Genomic DNA, 23,342 nt, shown 5'->3' on the forward strand with positions numbered 1-23,342 from the left:
AGATACATTTTATTAACAATATTATTATATGTATAAAACACTTAGCTTTAAAAAAAAAAATAGATCCTTGCTGGGTGCAGTGGCTCACACCTGTAATCCCAGCACTTTGCAAGGTTGAGGCGGGTGGATCACAAGGTCAGGAGATCGAGACCATCCTGGCTAACACGGTGAAACCCCGTCTCTACTAAAAATACAAAAAAATTAGCCAGGTGTGGTGGCGGGCGCCTGTAGTCCCAGCTACTTGGGAGGCTGAGGCAGGAGAACCGCTTGAACCCGGGGAGGCAGAGGTTGCAGTGAGCCAAGATCGCACCATTGCACTCCAGCCTGGGTGACAAGAGCAAAACTCTGTCTCAAAAAAAAAAAGAAAAGTTAAAACTTGTAGAATGGTTGTGGTTATAAAGGTAGTGGTCAAGATCAACAAGATTAGTGTAAATACCCTAAGTGGATCACTAATCCATCTACCTATCAAATACCACCCCTCAGATGCCAGGGATACAAAGATGAGTAAGAGACAGTCTCTGATCTGAGTTATGAGACAAAGTGATGAGAAGCAATAGACGCCCAGGCAGCATGGAGGAGGTGCCACTAAATCTGCACAGAAAGACCTCACAGGAGGTAACAACTGCTGTAAAGTGTATAACTGGCCTACTGTGTGAATATCCTTCCAATAAACAAGGGTTAAATCTATTTTCCAAAGGCCCAGCCCAAGTGGGCATTTGAAAGCAAAGGAGGCTATGGAGGTGGCAAGAACACACAAGAAGTAAATAATCTTGGCTGGGTGCGGTGGCACACGCCTGTAATCCCAGCACTTTGGGAGGCCGAGGCGGGCGGATCACGAGGTCAGGAGATCGAGACCATCCTGGCTAACGGTGAAACCCCATCTCTACTAAAAATACAAAAAATTAGCCGGGCGTGGTGGTGGGCGCCTGTGTCCCAGCTACTTGGGAAGCTGAGGCAGGAGAATGGCGTGAACCTGGGAGGTGGAGCTTGCAGTAAGCCAAGATCGTGCCACTGCACTCCGGCCAGAGGGACAGAGTGAGACTCTGTCTCAAAAAAAAAAAAAAAAAAAAAAAAGTAAATACATCTCCATTCTCTTTATACATCCTTTGTCTCCCTTCTTGGTGGTGGCAATGTTTTCCCTCATCTCCTCCCCAAGAGGCTCTGAGTCTCTAGCTCAAGGAAAATTCTCATACACAGAGACTTCCTCCTCGTATTTTGACTTTTCAGTTAGTATGACTCATCCATCTCAGCCAAGATGGGAATTACTGTTAATGCCACACTGTCACGGAACGCTACAACTGGAAGGGACCACAGGAATCACGCAGACAGCCCCTCTCATTTTGCAAATAAGGGAACAGGTCTAAAGGGTGAGATCATTTGTGCAGGGTCAGAGGTCAAAGGATTATCAAACTACTAAGGGTCTACTTTTCTAATTTTACAACTCTTGCCAAGTTATTTGGCAGAGGGAAAAGATCTTTGCTTCACCTTCTTTTTAAATTAGCATCTCTTGCTCTAGTCTGCTGGCCTCACAGGTACCTAACAGCTTCTATTACACCTGGTGTTTGCATACTTCATGGTTTATAGGAGTGTTCATGGGTGCTATCTCATTTGAGCCTCACTACAGTAGCATGAGGGAGGTGGGCCAGGTATTGTAATCTTTTTTTTTTTTTTTTTTTTTGAGACAGAGTCTCACTCTGTTGCCTAGGCTGGAGTGCAGTGGCACAGTCTCAGCTCACTGCAACCTCCACCTCCTGGGTTGAAGTGATTCTCCTGCCTCAGCCTCCCGAGTAGCTGGGATTACAGGCACCTGCCATCATGCCCAGCTATTTTTTGTATTTTTAACAGGGATGGGGTTTTGCCATGTTGGCCAAGCTGGTCTCGAACTCCTGACCTCAGGTGATCTGCCTGCCTCAGCCTCCCAAAGTGCTGGGATTACAGGCGTGAGCCATTGCGTCCGGCCTGTAATCTTCATTTCTAGATGAACACGTTGAGGCTTCGGGGATTAAGCAACCTGCCCCAAATCACATATTCAGCAAGTAGCAGAGGCAGGACTCCAGTCCAAACCTTCTGACCTTGAGCCTGGGCAGCTTGTCCACTGCTCCTTGGTGTTCACACCACAATAGACACGTTCTGGAAACCACTTTAGCCCCGAGCCTTCTCCCAAGGCGGGAAACTAAGAGTTAAAGGTCTGCCCTCTGGACACTCAGACTTGCCTGCCCCATACAACTTAACAGGCAAATCAGGCCATTAACTTGCCTGAAGAGAGCTTAGCATTGAAATCAGGACAACTCGCTTGCATAGGGAGAGTTTTGCATTGAAATCAGTCTTCCCATAAAGCCAGTAATTACCCCATACTTTGTATGTCTTACAGGGTTTTCTTACTATGGTCTGACTAAACTCTGTTTAGGGCATGAAAATGGCTTTTTAAAAATAGATACCAGATGTACGTGGTATAAAATTTAAAAGTTGCAAAAGTAATTTCCCAGTTACCCTCTTCCAAGGCAATCACTAGTATCAGGTTTTTTTTGTTTTCTTAGGAAGCCATTAAATACACACAATCGCATATAAGCATAGTATCCCACACTCATTTAATATATTTTGGAGATGGTTCTACATCAGGGCATAGAGTTGTTGAGTTGTCCCTTTTTTTTTTTTTTTTTTTTTCTAAGATAGGGTCTTGTTCTGTTGCCCAGGCTGGAGTGCAGTGGCAGAATCACAGCTCACTGCAGCCTCAACCTCCTGGGCTCAAGCAATCTTCCCACCTCAGCCTCCTGAAGAGCTGAGATTACAGGCATGTGCCACTATGCCTGGCTAATATTTTACTTTTTTTTTTTTTTTTTGTAGAGACAGGGTCTCACTATGTTGCCCAGGCTGGTCTCAAGCAATCCTCCGGCTTCAGCCTCCCAAAGCGCTGGGATTACAGGCGTGAGCCACTGCACCCAGACTTTGTCTCACTATTTTTAATGACTGGACATTATTTCATTACACAGATGTACTGAAACAGTATTACTTAATAACATAATTATTTAATCAGTCCCCCATCTGACTTTTCTTTTTGCCATTACAAATATTGCTATAATGAATATCCTTGTATATAAATCATTTCATAAATGTGTGAGGGTATCTGTAAGATAAATACTTAAAAGTGGAGTTGCTGGGTCAAAGAGTATATACTGCCAAATAGCCCTACATAGAGATTGTATATTTTACACTCGCACCAGCAGTGTGAGCGTGCATTTCCCCATGCCTTTCCCAACTCCTGTGTCCTTCACACCTTGTATCATATTGGAACAGGGTACCCACTCAATAAATACACATTAACTGCTTATACAAGGCCTCCTACATCAATTCCAGGATCATTTCAACATTGGGCCCTTCCCATTATCTCTTAACAATAAAATTGAGGCCAAAGAAAGGAATAAAGGCTGGGTGCCGTGGCTCAAGTCTGTAATCCCAGCACTTTGGGAGGCCGAGGCAGGTGGATCATAAAGTCAGGAGTTCAAGACCAGCCTGGCCAACATGGTGAAACCCTGTCTCTACTAAAAATACAAAAAATTAGCCGGGCATGGTGGTGGGAGCGTATAATCTCAGCTACTCCAGAGGCTAAGGCAAGAGAATTGCTTGAACCCAGGAGGCGGAGGTTGTGGTGACCCGAGATCGCTCCAAGCCGAGATCGTGCCATTGCACTCCAACCTGGGCAAGAAGAGTGAAACTCTGCCCCACCCCGCAAAAAAAAAGAAAAGAAGAAAAAGGAATAAACTTCCACTCCAGAAGTGTCAGCCAGCAAACAGCATTTCTTTAACCACTGGTGTTTGCCTAGCCATGCTCCAGCCAAGCTAATTTTCGTTTCTGCCTTTGGAACTGGCAGCACATTTTGTAGGGGCAAGGAATGTACAGGCTGGGGTACCCGCAGATAAGACCGAGGTTGGGCAAAGTCTCAGGAACACTGAAACGTGACAGGCAAAATCAGTAAGCTCAGCCTTTCTAATAGATAAGGCAGCCTTGAAAAAGCAAGTCCAGCCAGGTTGACCCATCTACCGGCTCCTTAAAGACCAGGAAAAGGCTTTCTCTCTAAAGATGTATCACTCAGGAACAGGTGTTTACTGGCCACTAAACATTTAGAACAACCAACTGACTAAGGAGAGCTGACAGTGATCATGGAGACCGCAGTCCAAACCCCAGGTTTATAAATGAGGATCCTGAGACCTGAGATGCTAAATGGGCAACTGGCCCCAGGTCTGACCTAACTGAGCAGAATCCAGGGGTGGGTGGTTGTCACCTGGTCAACCTAACACAAATTAGATTTCAAGCTAGACTTTCCTACTGCAATTTCTATTACTTAAAAATTCATTAAATATTAGGGATTACTTTGAAAACTGACCCTTAGAGAACTGTTGTGTGCTATTCAAGTCTGTAACCAAATTAATGGCCTATGAAATTCTGTTATGAGAAAATTGCCCAATGTCTGACCTGTACTCTGTTTTTTTCTTTTTTCTTTTTTTTTTGAGACAGAGTTTCGCTCTTGTTGCCCAGGCTGGAGTGCAATGGCGTGATCTCAGCTCACCGCAACCGCCGCCTCCCGGGTTCAAGCAATTCTCTTGCCTCAGCCTCCTGAGTAGCTTGGATTACAGGCATGCGCCACCACGCCTGGCCAATTTTGCATTTTTAGTAGAGACAGGGTTTCTCCATGTTGGTCAGGCTGGTCTCCATCTCCTCACCTTAGGTGATCCGCCTGCCTCGGCCTCCCAAAGTGCTGGCATTACAGACATGAGCTACCACCCCTGGCCTCTGTACTCTTTTTTTTTTTCAGAGGACTTTCCTTCTCCAACCCGCAATCTCTGAATATTGTGTGGTTCTCTAAGACTGTGCCTTTGCTCAATACTATAGGAATAAGAGCCTCCCAGTTCTCAGCCCAGGCAGATCATCTCCCCTGGCCCAGCCTCCAACATTACATTATCAAGCGCAAACCTGGCTCAAAATTAGGGTGGGCCCCTAAAAACTGCCAAAACAGGCATGATGGCTCACACCTGTTATCCCAGCACTTTGGGGGACCAAGGCAGGAGGACCACTTGAGCCCAGGAGTTTTGATATCAGCCTGGCCAACATGGAAGACGCAGTCTCTACAAAAGAGAGAAAAAAAAATTAGCCAGGTGTGGTGGCGCGTACCTGTGGCCCCGGCTACTCAGAAGGTTGAGGCATGAGCATCCTGGAGCCCAGGAGGTTGAGGCTGCAGTGAGCCATGTTTCTGCCACTATACTACAGCCTAGGCCACAGAGCAATACCCAGTCTCCATAAATAAATAAATAAATGAATAAATAAGGCATTTGCTTCACTCCGGATCTGGTAGAAGTTCTCTGTAGCTCTGATGTCTGCTATGTTTCCAAGTAAAACCAGGATCCAAGGCAAAGTCTATAAAGCCACTGGATCCAGTCCCCATCTGGGAGGAGGTCAGTCATTTTATAGTAGCCTCTGGCCTTGGTCTTGTCACTTGCAAAAGGTTGGAGCTGGGTTAGGTGACCCCCAAGATCCCTTCCTCTAAATACCTCTGATTCTATGAAGTCCGTAAGTCTGAAAATAATGATTTTTTTTAAATAGGCTACTTTCAGCTAAAGCAGCACTAATAGAAATATAATGCAATCCACATGGGTAATTTTAAATTTTTTAGTAACCTAGCCTCACCAACAAAAAAAGAAACAAGTGAATTTAATTTTAACAATATATTTATTTAACCCAATATATCCAAAATTATTTTAACATGCAACCAAAATAAGAAAATTATTAATGAGGTGACAAAACACAATACACACTACAAGAAATCTTACCCAGCATGGTAACACGAAATGTAGTCTTGCCAACACTACAAGGTATATTTAACAGAAAAATATTTTATACTCTTTCTGTTTTAAAATTTAAATCAAAATTTAACAAAATTAAAAATTCAGTTCCTTGGTTGCATGAGCCAAATTTCAAGCGTGAGGGACAGTGCAGCATAAACCTACAATGTGGCCCTCCACACTCCTTAGGGGTGAGTTCAACGGAACCAAACTCTTCGGTTTTGCAAATTACTTCCTAAAGATACACTGAAATCAACGGGAAAATTCGCCCTTCCAAAATACCTGAGACAGTATTTGTACTGTTAGCAATTATTTGTGAAAGCTACCTCAATAACCTGAAAGAACTGGTGTGAGTCTGAATTACTAGGAGGGCTCATGATGGCTAAATGGATCATTTTGATGTTATTCAACAATGTTATGGTGCAGATGCTACTCAATTACCATGATTATTGCAAAGGTCATCTGAAGAATGGATAGAAGTGAGAGGCCTTAGGTGCTGGGAGAGTACTACCTGTTCCAACTAAGGATATAAATTAACCCGGAGTTCAGAAATTGTATTTCAACTGCTTTCACATGTATGAACCCACTAAATAATTATGTTGGGGTAGTGGTTACCTGGTAAGCCTTCATATTAAGATCTGAGAATGAAAGATCTCAGTGTCAAGATTCTAAGCCCAGATAAAGACAAGTACGATATAGTCTAACCAGTAACATAATGGCCACCGTTTATCTTGTACTTTCTATGTGCTCAACACTCTTCCAACCACTTGTCCCCATGACCTCCTTTATACGCACACCAATCCACCCAGGTGGGTAGTAGTATGATCATTATCATTTTGGAGTAAGGAAACAAAAACAGAGAGGTTAAGTACTTTTGCCTGAAGACATCCCCCCCTCTGATAAATGGTGACAGTGAGATCCAACTCAGGTTCATCTTAAAGAACCAGCGTTCCTATCCACTCTAGGCTTCCTCAGGGAGGCTGCACAGTGCGATGGGCTTAGGAAGCCAGGTGGTGCCAGGTGGGGCCTCTGCTGCTACCTAGCTGTGTGGGTAACTGTGGCCTAGCCGCCGAACCTCCCTGTGCTGTTCCTGCAATGGAAGGCCAAGATGATACCAGCCCTTATGGAAGTTTTCCATATGAAAAACAAAGGATATAAATGCCCCTTAAAAATATCGGACAATCCAAGGATGAGGTATTAGTACTATTAATAAATTCAGCTCCTGTTGCAAATGCCAAATGACCATGAGAAGCATCTACATTTTAGGGTTCTGGGTCTAACCAGTAAATAAAAAAATAGAAGATGAGGCCATTACTTGTTTATGTATCAGCTGTGCATGGCAACAACAAAGGTAGTAAAAATGTAAAACATTCGGCTGTCATCTCCCTCAAGGGTCTTAGATTTTCTCTCCCTTCACAGCTCTGGCCAAATTTAGTTAGGGGTAGTTATTATAAAACAAGTGTCTTAAAGCCTTTAAAGGGTTACGAGGATGGCAAAAGGACAAGGCCACCCAGGCCAGCTCAGTTTATGTTTGGATTTAGCCTTCCACTGATGCACTCCCACTTATAAACTCTCTCTGTCCCTAGACCTTGCCTATGGACACTGGGTTTCTAGGCACAGAACCTCAGAGTAAGAAATGCTGCCACAAGTGAAGGGCTGAGTCTGGAAAGGAATCCTATGAGATGGTTTAACAATCCTCATAAGTACAAGGAATCCAGCAGACAGGCTGGAGGGTCTTCCAGAGAAGCCGAGGCAACGTGTGGTGCCTCTGCCATTCTAGGGCACACACCAGGCCTTGCTATGGGTTGGTTTTCTGTCTCAGAAGACCTCAGTCTCCACAACAACCAGGCCCTCACACAAGGACATGAAGACCAAGGAGAATGAGAGGTTTATAGCAAACAGCAAAAAAGGGCGTGAGTGTTTACACTGGAACTCAAGGAGGGATTTTTGCCAGGAGTGGTGGCTCATGCCTGTAATCCCAGCACTTTGGGAGGCCGAGGCGGGCGGATCACGAGGTCAGGAGTTCGAGACCATCCTGGTTAACATGGTGAAACTCCGTCTCTACTAAAAATACAAAAAATTAGCTGGGCGTGGTGGCCCGTGCCTGTAGTCCCAGCTACTCGGGAGGCTGAGGCAGGAGAATGGCATTAAACCCGGGAGGCAGAGCTTGCAGTGAGCCGAGATCGCACCACTGCACTCCAGTCCAGCCTGGGCGACAGAGTGAGACTCTGTCTCAAAAAAGAAGGGATTTTTTTCAAGAAGAAATGGAATTATGATAATGATCATAACCACCATTTGCTGAAGGTGTGCCATGTGCTATTTCCTGTGCCCAGTTCACTTAGTTAATTCTAGGAAGATGATATCACAGTAACATCAATCTAAAGATGATGAAACGGAAACACACCCTATTGTAAAATCTAATGACATAACCTCTCTTTGCCTCAGTTCTTCACCTATAAAACAGGGAGAATGCTCCTCACCTCACAGGGCGTAGTAAGGATTGCAAAGGGCAGAAGAGTTTGTCAGAGCACTTTGTACCGTGCCCAGTGTTGCAGAGAGTCCAACGGACTGCAGCTGTTGTTAACAGCATTGCTAGATGTCCACATCTGTCTGCTTGGGGCTCACAGGAAAAGCTCATAGGAGAGAAAAGAGAGGAAATTGTTTTTTCTTGTCTTGGGCAAATATTGCTAATCATTGTAATTGGAAGCAAGGATCAGACTGTTACAATTTACTAAAAATAGTAAATCAATCTAAGAGAAGGGCAAAAAGAGAGAAACTCTCTCTGTGCTACCTTGAGGAAGAAAGGAATCCATTCTTTAAGCAAAATGGCAACTTCTGGCTAGTTTTTCCTCTCCTTTCATCGATGACCACACTGGTGGATGAGTATCTGTTAAAGCAAAGGAACAGCGGAGCATGCAAGCTTGACCACAATCCACTTCCCTCCTCAAAAAAGGAGGCTCTAAAAAGTTATTTTTACATGTCTAACAAGGATACAATTTAGAGTTACAATGACAGATCCTCAAATCTGTGTGCTGATGTCAGACCAACTAAGCCGTCACAACAATGCTCAGACCTATACCTTGGCAGAAGCCCACTCACCATCTCCCTGCCTCCAACCTGTCCATCTTCCAATTCACCCGCCACAATAACTTCCTATCCACATCCAGTTTACGTGCCTTGCCCTTTCCAGAATCGTCTTCCATGGTTTCCAGATGCCCTATACAAACTTGAAACAGTGCACATGAGCACTGAAGGCCCTTTATGGCAACCCCCAAGTTAACCTTGTCAGCCCCACTGGCCCAATATTCTGTCATAGTCCAGCTCATATCTGCACCATTGCTTGGGCTTCCAGCTGAAGCCTGAACCAAACAAAATCTACTTGCTTAAAAGAAAAGTCTAGTTAAAATGGCAGTTCCTCCAGGATATCCTCTCTGAGCACCCCAGTTAGAAGTCACATTTTCTCATCTGCACTGTCACAGCGTTGTCATGTATCACAGACTAGTTTATATTAAATATCAAACTCCTAGAGGGCAGTTAATGGACTCACCCTCAAACTGACTGAGCAACTATTAAGTAAGCACCAGGCATGGCGCTAGACATCAGAATTACACAAAAGATTAAAATACAGTCTTTACTTAGAGGAACTCATATCCTAAGCAGAGGAGACACAGAGGAGCAATTTGAAAAACAAATGTCCCTCAAGGGGGATACGTGCTGCATTATCTTGGAAGATTAAAACAGCTTCATGCCCTGAAAGTTTCCTAGGGTGTGTAGATACCTAATAAATATTTGTGGAATGAGTAAGTGTATATTATTTAGACTCACAATTCAGTATTTTCATTGTCTACCTAACATATATGGGGTTAGAGTTCAAATTATTTAAGTAACAAAGATACTATGTTTTATATCATATATGACCTAATTACTAGTCATAGAAAAATTATTTAACATCATTTCCATTAACAATGCTGATAAATTATTTCTTGGATATGCTACTGGAAATAAAGTATGATATCTTAAGAACTATTAACACACACCCCTTCAAATAATAAAATAGATTGTAAGAGAATAAATGTGATAATATCTTCAAATATCCTTTAAAGAATTTTGCAATGTGGACAATATAACAATCAATCAATTAACTGCTGATTAAGTGAATTTTCTTAGCGGATTCTAGTTACTTCCTTCAGGCTGATGGTCAGAAAAAGGATGAGAAGTGGGCAAACTTACTTTCCCCCCTTTACTCTCCTACCTCAGTATTCAGACTTCTTCAAAAAGTGCCCAGCAGAAAAGGTGGCTAAGCCCCAGAGAGATATGACATATATGATTTTAACTTCATCTCCTTGAAAATTAAAATAGTAACAATGTTTAGTTTATCCTTTTGTTACCAATTCCTTGCAGCCGTAGGTCTGAGAAATGGCAAACTTCAGCAGTAACAATTACCATATCAAATGTTGCTCTGCGTGAAGGGATCTGGACAAGCCACTCTACCTGAGTAAATAAAATATACCCAGACTCTACCTTTGTGGCACTTTCATTATATTCCATGACCTCTGTCCCATCACCTGCTTCAGGTTAGGATAAAAGGTATAAACAAGCTGCCACCTGGGGAGATGGCAGGCTTCCCTACAAAAAACAAGAAAGTAATATTCTGAGATTTCCTAAGAACAAGCAGCAATGTCCTGGCTTCAAATGGTCTCTAGAAGTCCATGCACCACCGTGGTTCCACTGGGGCGGTTGTATCACCCAGGAGCATTAGGAATTGTATGGAGGTGTAGTGGGGCACTTTCTGCTTGTCACAAAGATCCGTGGAACAGGACTCCGCTTCAAAGAGAAGTCCAGCCCATGCGTCAACAGCGCCCCCACTGGTCCACATGGAAGGAACTCCTTGAGTAGCGGCACTGTCCTATCAATCTTTATAAAGGAGTCCCTCATTCTTTAGCAGCTGACAGAATGTCTGTAGGTCATTAGACAACGAAAAAAGAAAGAAGAGAGGGAAGGAGTAAAACAAGCAGAAGGGATTATGGACAGTCAAAATCCCAGTTCTGCTACCTGCAAGCAGTCTTGTCCTGGCCAAATGGCTTAACCTCTTTGAAAATGTTCATTTCTTTTCCCTTTTCTTCCCTATAATCTTGCCAGTTCTGTCTGTATTCAGATGTCTCCTAACTCCAAAGTCTGGTTCTTTTCACACCATAGGAAGTGAGCTGGTAACATGAATGAAGATGAAAGACTAATTGTTTCCTCAATCTCCATTATTGCACAATTTACAGCACAATTGTACTGTTATCAAGTGAACTTTGGAAACCTGTAGCACAGAGCAAGAGCCGCATGCTCCCGGGGCCCCAGACTTCCAAGAGTCCTGCAGAGGTAGAAGGGAGGGAGACGAATGAGTTTATATCTAGGCGAGTCATGTCTACCCACATCTCTCTGAGGAGGAAAGACTTTACTTCTCAGGATCAATGAGAAGAGATATGAGGTTCCCCCAACTTTTCTTAAGATGCATTCCCCCTCCTTCCTGATCCTCCCACCAAGGGTGGCCCCTGGATCACAGTTTGGAAGTCACTGCCCTAAGGATTTCACCAAAAGGCAATGTGGTAATGAAGTTTCTAACAGAGGGTGAAGTGCTGTCTCTGGAGGGTAAAATACAACCTGCACCCACAGGATGATTCTCATTCTTGGTCCTGGTCTCTGCTTGGGAACCAGCAGGACCCTGCAGGAGAAGAACATGTGGGTTGGTGAGTGGGGGCACTGCAGCTGATACAAAGTAAACCAGCCCTGTTCCAGTCCACTAGGGTTGATTTTTCTTTTTTTTATTGAGACAGGATCTTACTCTGTTGCCTAGGCTGGAGTACAGTGGCATGATCATGGCTCACTGCACCTTCAAACTCCTGGGCTCAAGCCATTCTTCCACCTTAGCCTCCCAAGTAGCTACAACTGCAGGTGTGCACCACCGGATCCGGCTAATTTTTTTAATTTTTTGAGGAGACAACGTCTCAATATGTTGCCCAGGCTTATCTCAAACTCCTGGTCTGTAGTGATCCTCCCACCTCAACTTCCCAAAGTGTTGGGATTACAGGTGTGAGCCACTGCACCTGGACTAGGATTGTTTTTTCTATGTATATTTTAATTATGTCTCATTGAGAATCATCAAGAATAAAAATAACTTGAAAAATTGGCAAGTTTTCCTATTGCAAGTAAAAAACTCTCATTTTTTAAGGAAAATGAGAGTTTTTTACTTGCCAGAGGAAGTCACTACCAGGAATTTTAATGGTTAAAAAAATTATTTTCTTTTTGCGAAATATTCATGGTTCTTCAACACTCTCTAGACGCAACAGCAAGGCTCCCTGGCCCCAGTACTGCAAAACAAACCAAAAAAAAAGTACAGGTCTTTAGTCAGCCCTCAAACACCTCAAGAAGAGGTATATAATTCCATCATGCATCAAACCTCTGTGCCCGTTACCTTCACAAAAGGCAACAAAGAACTATAGTCATTCTTCCCTCTATTCTAGTCCCTTAGGCAAGGAATAGGTTGGGTTTTACATCCATGTGCAGTATTATAATTTTATGCGGAAGCAGAGCAGATAAGAGATTGTCAGGTATGAAATAAAGCAAAATTCGATACACCTTATCAGTGGGCCCCCTAAATACACAGTCAATATTGTCCTCATATTAAGGTCATTTCTTTCACACAGACATTGAAGGTACTAATCTACTCTGAATGTCAGCTACATTCTTGCAAAAAAAAAAAAAAAAAAAAAAAAGGAAAGGACATTGAATGAGAAAATGCAAGAAGTGTACGTTGCATACAGCCTAAATCTTAACTGAAGTCCTTCTGTTTTGAGGTACTTGAATCACATTATGTACATCATTCAATACGAAACTCCTAAGAACAAGTAAAATAACAAGATACCATTTTCAAAATCTTAAAGCAACAAACTACTGATGACTAGAATTAGAAAAGCATGCTTCCAGAAAGGTGGCTAAATACACCCCTCCACACAAAGGGGCAGCGGTCAAAGACAAGACTGGAATTGGGCCTTGCGAGCTCTGCCTGGCAACCTTGGCTGTGGAGGCCACAGTGGACAGAGTTACCCACTCTCTTCTGGGCTTGTTCCCACCATCTGTGGAGTGGGTGTATAGGGCTGGGGCTAAGCCAGCTTCAGAAGCCCCCCAACCACCACACCATCAAGTCTCTCAAGTGAGACTGCTATGCTGTGGCACGCACACCCACACACAAGTTGCCAACAGTTTGGAAGTTAGCCCCAGTTTCCAAATATGTCAACCCAAAAGCCATTCAGGTAAATATAATTGGGAGCCACTATAAAGTGGGACTTTATCAGGCAGATACAGAGAACCAAAAAATGAAGTTGCTAAAAGTTGCTGTAGAGATTTAAGTCTTTTGTTTTTAACGGAGGAAGATAATGAGGCCCAGGAACACAGCTTCCTAGAGTAAGACAGTGTTTCGTCCTGGCCTCCAGGATGTCCAACACCTATCCCAAGCTTCTGAGCATTCTTTCCTCACTGGCTTCTCTCAGTGCTATTTCCAAATAATCTAGATTGCAACTTATCACAGGCCACATTCCTGAAAAAACAGAGAACAATCCTGCTGACCCACTTCAGGGAAGCCCTTTCATAACAAAGCTACCCAAATCTTCTGGAGGGGTTTAATGAGCCCAGGTTATATATATTTAGTGAGTTTCAAACACTCGCCAGGCACTTTGAAACACAGTTCCTGAATGTAGGTGTTAAAACTGTAAGGCTGTGAAGGGCAGTGATCAAAGACAAAAGCACTTGCTTTCATGATTTAAATAAGACATCCTAACCAGATTTTCTAGATCACTATATACTTCAATGGATACTAAGCACTGAGGTGGGTCCCCTAGGGCAGGGGTCCCCACCTGCTGGCTGCGGATGGGTCAGTGGCCTGTTAGGAACCAGGCCGCACAGGAGGAGGTGAGCAGTAGGCCAGCATTCCCACCTGAGCTCCACCTCCTGTCAGATTAGCAGCAGGATTAGTTTATCAGAGAAGCTGGAACCCTGTTGTAAACTGAGCATGCAAGGGATGTAGGTTGCCAGCTCCTTAGGACAATCTAATGCCTGATGACCTGAGGTGGAACAGTTTCATCCTGAAACCATCCTCTACCTCCTTCTATAGAAAAACTGTCTTCCACAAACCTAGTCCCTGGTGCTAAAAAGGCTGTGGACTGCTGCCCTAGGGCACTGGCTCTCAAACCTGACTGCTCATTAGAATCTCCTCAGAACCTTTAAAAAATAGTGATGCCTGGGCCCCAACCCCAGAGATTTTGATTTCATGAGGGATAGGGCCTGGGCATTAGTTTTTAAAATACTGATGGTGAGTCTAATATACAACAGTTTGAGAACCACTGCTGTAAGAAACAAACAGAAATATAAAAAGTGGAAACAATTCAAATGATCATCAACTGGATAAATAAAATGTGGTATAGCCATACAGTGGAATAGTATGCAGCCATAAAAAGGAATGATGCTATTGATATATGTTGCAACATTTTTAAACCTTGAAAACATATTGCTGTGAAAGAAGCCGGCAACAGAAGGATACTGTATGATTCCATTTACATGCTATTCCATTTACATGATATGTCCAGAATAGGCAAATTCATAGGTACAGAAAATAACTGAGTAGTTACCAGGGGCCAGGAGAGTTGAGGGGAAATGGGAAGTGACTGCTAATGGATATGGGGTTTCTTTTGAGGGTGTTGAAAATTGATTACAGTGATGGTTGCATAACTCTATGAATAAACTACTAAATTCATAGGATTGCATAACCCTGAATTAGATTAAATGGGTAAATTGTATGGTATGTAAATTGTATCTTACTTTAAAATACATATATATCTATAAATTCTATCTATCATAGAGAAAAAAACAGATACATAAGTAAGACAAGTATCAAGAGAGATTTAAAATGCCATTAGAGAGGATCATCTAAGTAATACAGAAGGTAAAAACTATAAACTCAGAGGAGGCATCAAAGCCAAAGTGATCCATATTTTTCTTTTCTTACTCATTTTTCTTCTCTGATTTGAAAAAACAACAGAGTTCAGAGCTTGTCAGTGTACATCTGATAATACAGGCCCTAAAGTCTCAGTTCTAACCTTATTTGGAATGGCTATTTAGCATTGTCTTAGAATTAAAAAAAAATATTCAGAATACAGGCTGTTGATGGACTGTAATGACTCTCAAGAGTCAATTATCAACAGGGCCTTTGAAAGATGGACTTGGAGGCCAGGTGCAGTGGCTCACGCCTATAATCCCAGCACTTTCGGAGGCCAAGGTGGGCAGATCACCTGAGGTCGGGAGTTTGAGACCAACCTGGCCAACAGAGTGAAACTCCATCTCTACTAAAAACATAAAAATTAACCGGGCGTGGTGGCACACACTTGTAATCCCAGCTACTTGGGAGGCTGAGGCAGCAGAATCGCTTGAACTCGGTAGGTGGAGGTTGCAGTGAGCCCAGATTGTACCAATGCACTCCAGCCTGGGTGACCGAGTGAGACTCTGTCACAAAAAAAAAAGAAAGACGAACTTGGTGCTGTAAGTCCTACTTATGCCCTGGACTTGTTTTTACTAGTACCAACAGTTTGGACCAAATAAACTTACATGCTCAAATACACAAAAAGACTTTTAAATACCAGGATTTGCAACACACAGGTATTATAGTACATATGCCATAAAAACAAATGATTAAACATGCCTCCCCTACTCAAAGTTCTTAATATACTTAATAGTCATAGTTAAGAGTTATTTATTACGGCAGAAGCTGACACACAGAAGGCTCAAACTTTAGGTAGCACAGGATTTTGTTTAACAGTCTTGTTTTCATGTCTGGGGTATAGTCTGGTATAAGAAAGCCATCTAGGCCAGGCGCAGTGGCTTAAGCCTGTAATCCCAGCACTTTGGGAGGCTGAGGCGGGCGGATCATGAGGTCAGGAGATCAAGATCATCCTGGCTAACACAGTGAAACCCTGTCTCTACTAAAAATACAAAAAATTAGCCAGGCGTGGTGGCGGGCACCTGTAGTCCCAGCTACTCGGGAGGCTGAGGCAGGAGAATGGCGTGAACCTGGGAGGTGGAGCTTGCAGTGAGCAGAGATCACGCCACTGCATTCCAGCCTGGGCAACAGAGCAAGACTGTCTCAAAAAAAAAAAAAAAAAAAAAAAAGCCATCTGTATTTCTCCAACAGTTTCTGAATGTTAATATTTAATATTATACACTTGAACATATTTTTGCTTTCATTTACAGAAAACATACCATTAGCAATTGAATAAATCTTGGCGTATAACTTAAAACCCTTTTAATAAATGTTTGTTGATGCTTATTTAAAAGCAGGTAGCAGTGAAATTTCAATAGCTCCTAGAAATTAGATGATCAAAGAATAAACTCTATTCTCTATTTGTGGCAAACTTATAATGAATATACATTTCTACAGTCAGAGATAAAGACAAGCAGGTTAAAAATGACATCTAGTAAACTTGTCCTCCTCTACCCTGGTGTGCAACATATTTCAGTCAACTTTCAGAAAGTGGTTGGACCAAGCACTTAAATGCCCTGAGGCTGACCTGGACCAACTTTTAGGCAAATCATCCATCAGATCCTATAAGTCCTGCAGCACACTTAATTCAGACAAATAAGACAATAATTCCAAAAACAACTTAACAATAAGGACTAAGAAAGTGTTTAATTTTGAGATGTACTATTCTCAAAGACCCAAGTAAGCCTCAACTAGGTAAGAGTTGAGCCCTTATGACTGCTATAGTTCAGAAGTGCCAAAACATGAGATTAGGGTTGAATTTGCACCATCAGCTTTCTGCTAGCTGTTTCCAACTCAAATTTTCCCCATTCTGCTCTCTTTCCTTCAACCTGGTTTAACCCTGTCTGTCACACTCTTCACCATATTCTTACTACCAAACTTACTTTTGAGCACTACTTCAAAACAAAAAGAGCCAATGGAACAGAAGAAATGTACCAAGTAGCAAGGCAAACAAAGGCAAAGACTCCAGTAGCTAAGAGATTTAATTAAGAAAAAAGGCAAACAGTTTCTGAAAAATGTGAGGCAGAATCTTGGACATTGCCAAAACCCCAGAAATTTTTAAAACTATTATTATATTAAGAAACAGACTGGCGCAGTGGCTCACACCTGTAATCCCAACACTTTAGGAGGCCGAGGCGGGTGGATCAACTGAGGTCAGGAGTTCGAGACCAGCCCAGCCTGGCCAACATGGTAAAACCCCATCTCTACTAAAAATACAAAAATTAGCCAGGCAGTGGGTGCCTATAATCCCAGCTACTCGGGAGGCTGAAGCAGGAGAATCACTTGAACCCGGGAAGTGGAGGTTGCAGTGAGCCAAGATCAGGCCATTGCATTCCAGCCTGGGCAACGGAACAAGATTCCATCTCAAAAAAAAAACAAAAAACAGTCCTGCCTCTCTAAATTGAACCCACCGAGTCCTCTGTGTCTTCCTTAAAAGGACCACAGTGGGTAATTCCATTGATGGATTGTATTCACTCTCCCTGTATTTAACAAGGTCCACCTCCTCACATCACATACAGTGATTAAATGTCTTGCTAAATGGAAAAGCTGCAGACATTAATCTTTTATATTCCGGCCTCTCCTGCCCCCAGAATAGGCAAATCTCAACTTACCCACTTTTTGAAGTGTGAGCTTTTCTTCCTATTTAGAGTTTAAGGAGTTTTGGTACAGTCTGGAAGTGGTGATTAGAAGCCCCCAGGAATCAAACCTGTTTGAATGCTACCTTGGCCACTCAAATAGTTTGGTCACCTTAGCAGGTCTTGGCCTTTCCCTATGCCTCTCTCCTAACCTTTCCTAACCTAACTATTATGCCTGGTTTTCCCAACCTGGAAACCAGGGATAATAATATTTCCCGTGAGGTTACTGTAAAATTATGCATGTGAAGCAATTATGTCTGGCACCCAGGGATGTGCCCAGTAACTTATCTGTTATTATCTTAGTGCCAAATTCTTCCTGCATACTGAAAAGTTAACCCAGGCTCGAGGACCAGTTAAGGAGGAAATATTGACACAAAACCCCCTTTAAATGTCTTCAGTCAGGACAGAGGAAATTCCCAGAAAAGAAAATGCACTTGTTGGGTTCCTTTTTTTCATGCAGCTTTGTTAAACATGATTTATCCTCAATAAAAACAAATATTAAGAAAAATGATGCATTTGGCTTTCAGCTTTTCCTGGTAATCCTAAAGACAGAGTCGGTTTTCCCCCCAACATTGCTTATAAGAACCCAGGGCAAGAAAGAAAGATTTCAAAATGGCCCGTTATTTTTAATGCGTAAAAGACTGATGTGAGTTATGCATTTATCCTCCTACATGCTGCTTCCACAACCTCTCAAGAGATTTTTCCCATATCTAAAAAGTCAAGTTGTTCTTTGCTTAACATTCATTCAGGAGATGAGAGGCCTGTCCTATTTTTCTTTTGTTTGACTTAAAAATAATCTCATCGGTCTATTTCAATATCAACTTCATCCCTCATCTAGGAAAGTGCTTTATCTCTCCAAGACACCCTTGAAAAGAGTAATGGATGGTTCCTTCCACCTAATGGAGATACTGAATCTAAGGCTCTTCTTACTGCCCTGTTTATCAACACATCCTCTGCACAGAAGGTGAAAAACTATATCCTACTACCACTTCACACCTGGAGAGTTTTTTTGACAAAAGGTAAAGAAAATGTTTGACTCTGTTCAAATCTTTATGGATGACAACAATCTAATATGAATCATAAACAAAATCGATTCTAAATTTTCTTGTTCTTTTTCTGTTTTCAAATATGCAAATCGATGTCTGATCACAAAGGTAGAAAGGCAGTTATTTTTATCAAACGTAAATGGAAAATACACACTTAATGCGGTACATATGTTTCACGCATTTTTGTATATGCAATGTTATATTACACAGCAAAGAAAGAAAAATTCAAAAATAATAGAGGGCTGTAGACAATTCCGGAAATTAGAAAAACTAAAGTTCATTTTTATCATATATCCTTCAGTCAAACAAGCATTCCTATAGATAACTCTTGAACGGCAGCTATTAAATAAATCGGAAAGTACAATTTACTTCTTCACTAGTTGGAACCAGAAGAATACAATCCCAATGAAGATTGGGGAAAAGTTCAAGACAAACAACTTTAAAGGGGGAAAAAAAGCACAATTAATACATTGTCCATAACTTAAAACTTTACAATAGATCTTTGGAATTAACCGAAAGCTTTACATTTAACAGCATAAACGTATTTACCGTACATCACGTACACATTTCCTTGAATTCCAATTTTTTTCCTAAAATTCATTTACAAAAGAAGTTAGAAATATAAATATCTACTTTTAAAGTTTCTACAAAGGATGAGCAGAAACTTCTTTTCACTTTTACAACAATTTACAGAAATTAGCAAGTATTTTGAAACGCAAGCGTTCCACTCTCTGCCCCTGCAGAAGAGGGGGAACATGTTAAGAAATTGAGGCAAATTCTCAACTGAAAAGGAAAAATAAATAAAGTACTCAGGGGAGAAATAATAGCTGAAAGCAAAAAATTACTAACAGACTAAAAGCCATAGAGATTCTAATCTACACTCGCAGCTCTTACCCTTGACAGCACAGAAGAGAATATCCCGTCTTACACATTTTGGAATTGCAATTCTGAAACGCTAAATCCAAAGACAAAGCCGCTCTGGGGAAAATAACAATTGCGCAACAGATCAACAGCTCCAACTTGTCCCTTGGCCCTGGCGCGGCGAGGTTTGCACGCTATAAAGCAGGAAAGGGCCAACCGAGGGCTGCTGTGACGGCCAACCGACCGCTGTCACGGAAGCCAAGGCCACGCGCGCGGTGCGCGCCACCAGGGGGCACCGCGTCCGAACTAGAAGCCCCGGGTGCCGCCGACTCCGGCCTCAGAGTCCACTGCCCTCGCCCGCACTTTCCTGCGGCGTTACGAGGGGACAACTCCGGGTGCCCGGGCCCGAACCCCTCCCCGGCCAAGAAAGTGCGCGGGGCCCGGCTCAGCCGCCACACGTCGGGGCTTCTGAGCCCGCTGGGCACTTCAGGCGCTCCTCCCTCGTCCTGGGGCTGGGCTTTCAAGAGAGCTCAAGGCTGCCAGAGAGTGATCCGGCAGATGGATGACTTCGCAAAGCAGCGCCCACAAACGGCCCAGCGGGGTGAGCGCGCCGCAGCCCGCACACAAGGAGGTCTTGGGGCGCGGCGAAGGGGCTCCGGGTCCCAGCCCGAAGGCGACCTCAGTTCCCCCGAGAGCGGCCCCGTGACTAGGCACATTTTTGCCGGCACCGAGGCGGGGGAGCCGCGCAGCCCCGGAAGGGCCGGGCCGCGCCGGCTCAGGCGGCCAGCGTCCGCCGCCTCTTGCCCCGCCGGCCACCGGGCCGCTCAAACTTAGGGGCTCCGGAGTCCCAGCTCTGGGGACCGGGGACGCGGCTGGATTCTCCCCCAAGGCCCACACGCGCGGGCTGAGTCCCCAGACCTTCCCGCAACTTCTCACCCGTTAGCCCTCGGGCTCGTCGTCAGTCGGATCACCCGGCCGCGTCCCCGCTGCCCCTCCCCGCCCTGCCCCGGCGCAGGCGCGGCGGCTCCAGCCAGCGCCGCGGTCCTGGCTCTGGCCAGACGTGGGGGAAGCCGGCTGCGGCTGTCCCTCCCAGGCCGCGGTTCCCTAGCTCCCCCGCCCCCGTCCCGGCACCACCGCAGGGCCCAGAGGGCTGAGGCAGCACCTGCTGGGACGGGAGTCCCGGCGGCGGCAGCTCCAAGTCCATCATGATGAGCTGTGGACCGTGTGTTGGGGATCCCCGACGGCGGCCCTGTTCCGGCTGCCGAGGCGCGGCGCGGACAGGGCGGCTCTGGTGGCGGCGGCGGCGGCGGCGGCTTCTCCGGGCTCCCCGGCACTCGGTAATCGGCGACACGCCGGCGGGCCCCTGCCCCGCTCCGCCTCCCGCCCCACAAGGGCGGGGCAAGAGTCCGAGCCCTTCCTTCCCCCGCTGGCCGCGCGGGCTGAGCTTCCGAAAATGCCCCACCCGCGCCGGGGCTGACGCAAGAAGCTCGCGGTCCGGGGGCGGGAAGGGACTGCCAGCTGGGGTCCCAGCAGGCGGGGAACCTAGAGGAGGTCTCCGTTAGCGCCCCGGTGCCGGCGTTCAGTTTGCCCTCCCCCGCAAATAAGGGCAGCGCTCTCGCCCGCGAGATAAAGAGTTGTTTGCGAAGGTCGCTGGAGTTCGGACGCTTTGAAACAGTTTAAACAGTTGGAACAAACACACCCGGAGCCCCGGAAAGGCGTTGGTGTAGGAGCTGCGCCTCCCTGATTCGGAGTTGCAGAACCTTGCCCTGCTTTTATCTCACTTTACCGCCCGAGAATGGCGCCAGCCGGCGTGGGGGGGCTAAAAGTTTGGACCCAGACCGTGCCACTGCCAACTGCCCTCCCGCCCTTGCTCCCCTCCCGGGCTGGGGCCAGTGGGCCCTGCCCAGGGGAGATGTGGACAGCGCCGGCAGCTCGTGTTCGCAGTCACCCTGAACGCCCTCCTCTGAACTCCCACGTGTCTCCATTCTCCTAAGCTCAGGTCGTCAAAGGCAAACGGAGAAGTCCCTTTAGGTCGGAGAGTGGTCAGTATTGCCCACCCAGAGCTGGGAGAAAAACGGGAACCCCAAGAGAACCTCTTCCCACCAAAGCACATTCACCACGCCACAGATGGCGCCGTTCAACAGTGTGTAATACCACAACATGCTGTAATCGTTTAATCTTTACAAATTTCTTTTTCACGTTACTCACAAAATAGTACAAATTAAAAGTAGAAGTTACAAAAACGTTTGTATAGTATTGGCTCATTTTATAAAAACGTGCCTAGAAAAAAAATTGAAGGATAGTTACCAATATATTAAATGCTGTGGAATCAACGATTTTTATCTTTCTCCTTGTTACTTCCAAGTATGCTTTAAATCTGCAGTGCGTATGTTTTATGTCTTACATTAAAAACAATTATTTAAAAATTAATCATTGCCCAGAGAAAACTTCAAGTATTTGAAACCAGGAATATTGTGAACTCTTATAAGGGTTCAAAGAGGATACATAAATGGTTTGGTTTTGTTTTTTTCTTCCTCTTCTGCATTTACAATCTTTCTAACTCTATAACAAGACTGGTTTTCAGTTTCTAGCTTCCTGGAATTATTCAAAACCAGGTGAAGTAGATAATACTGGCAGTGGTTTTGCTATTTCATTCAAAAACCACACACACACCCCTGACTATAGCGATCAACGCCCAAAAAGCTGCAGAGCTTACTTTCTCTAGGTTGCATAATTTGACACTCCCAGGATTTATGTGTAAATTTGTATATTCAGATATTTCTTGAGATAAGTGAAGCCTAAATTAATTACTTGTAATTGAAGCAGGCTTCTTCAACTCCTATTAATTCCTTTGCTGTTATGTGAAAACCCTGCAACATGATCTGCACAATGAAAACAAGTTAGGAGAAAACTGTTTGCAAAGGACCTCACATGAAAGATGCAGAGACATAATAATAAAATAACATTTCTGAGTCCAAGAAAAAGACAAGAGTAAATTGTTAACAATTCAAGTTACTTATTAAAATTACGACATCAGAGAAGGTAGACAATGAGCCTAGTAGGTAGGAGATACCAGAGTCATATGACATGGTTACTGCTCTAAAGGAGTTTATGAAGTATTTGGTGTTTCCTTGTTAAGCCACAAAATTTCCATTGAGTTTAGACCGAATGAAATAACCTTCACTTTTCCAATGCTGCCATTTGCTGAGAGTATGTTATTTCAGGCACCTGCAGAGTACATATTTTCAAAGGGAGGGGAGCAATATGATAAGAGTTTGAACATGTTTAAGAAAAACAAACACTAAGGAAAAGCTGTTTGGCATTTGGTTTAGCCAAATAAAGGGAACCCCATTCTCAAGACCACCCATGTCAAGGAGGTGCCCAGTCTTGGCAGACTCTGGAATGTGATTGTCTTCATATGAGAGCCTGAGCCCTTGCTTTGCCCTCCAAACCTGCCTATTGTGTTAGGAGGGCACAGATAATGCATGTTGAGAAGCTCTGGAGGAGCAAGAAAGAACAAGAAAGAGGAGGTGCTGGTTTTTCTCTCCTATCTTGCTGCCATGGGATCCTTTTTTACTGCCAGGCTCTCCTAGCTACTATTTGGGAAAAATACCCTCCAATTCGTTTTATGTTCTATTGACTCTTGTACCTTTTCACTGATGCCTGAATTATTTGCTGTCTTTGGGAAGACAGCCTTCCCTGCATGCTTGAGATGTGTCAATTGTGATACCTTGCTCCAGATTTCTCATAAAAAATAAGCATCATCGGCCAGGTGCTCTGGCTCACGCCTATAATCCCAGCACTTTGGGAGGCCGAGGCTGGCGGATCACGAGGTCAAGAGATCAAAACCATCCTGGCCAACGTGGTGAAACCGTCTCTACTAAACAATACA

At 44.1% G+C, this 23,342-nt stretch overlaps 1 protein-coding gene across 7 annotated transcripts in view; it reads right to left on the bottom strand.

Moving 5' to 3' along the window:
• NFE2L2 (NFE2 like bZIP transcription factor 2) overlaps positions 1 to 21,683 on the bottom strand; it is a 35,331-nt gene extending 13,648 nt beyond the window's left edge. Inside the window, exons 1-3 of one of the 7 annotated variants that reach the window (XM_063712452.1) lie at positions 10,356 to 19,429; positions 8,626 to 8,721; positions 8,315 to 8,467 (exon numbers count right to left, since the gene is read on the bottom strand). Coding sequence is in view for 1 of the 7 variants with exons in the window: in XM_009237853.4 (XP_009236128.2) it covers positions 20,613 to 20,657 (45 nt within the window). In the remaining 6 variants the exon portion in view is untranslated. Of the gene's footprint in view, positions 1 to 8,314; positions 8,589 to 8,625; positions 9,777 to 10,355; positions 19,430 to 19,483; positions 19,512 to 20,612 lie in introns of those variants that run through there. The other 6 variants (XM_063712453.1, XM_063712450.1, XM_009237853.4 and 3 more) reach the window with 6 other exon arrangements.
• Positions 21,684 to 23,342: the final 1,659 nt, after the last annotated feature.

The sequence above is a fragment of the Pongo abelii genome, chromosome 11, assembly GCF_028885655.2.
Source record: "Pongo abelii isolate AG06213 chromosome 11, NHGRI_mPonAbe1-v2.0_pri, whole genome shotgun sequence".
NCBI classification, from domain to species: domain Eukaryota; kingdom Metazoa; phylum Chordata; class Mammalia; order Primates; family Hominidae; genus Pongo; species Pongo abelii.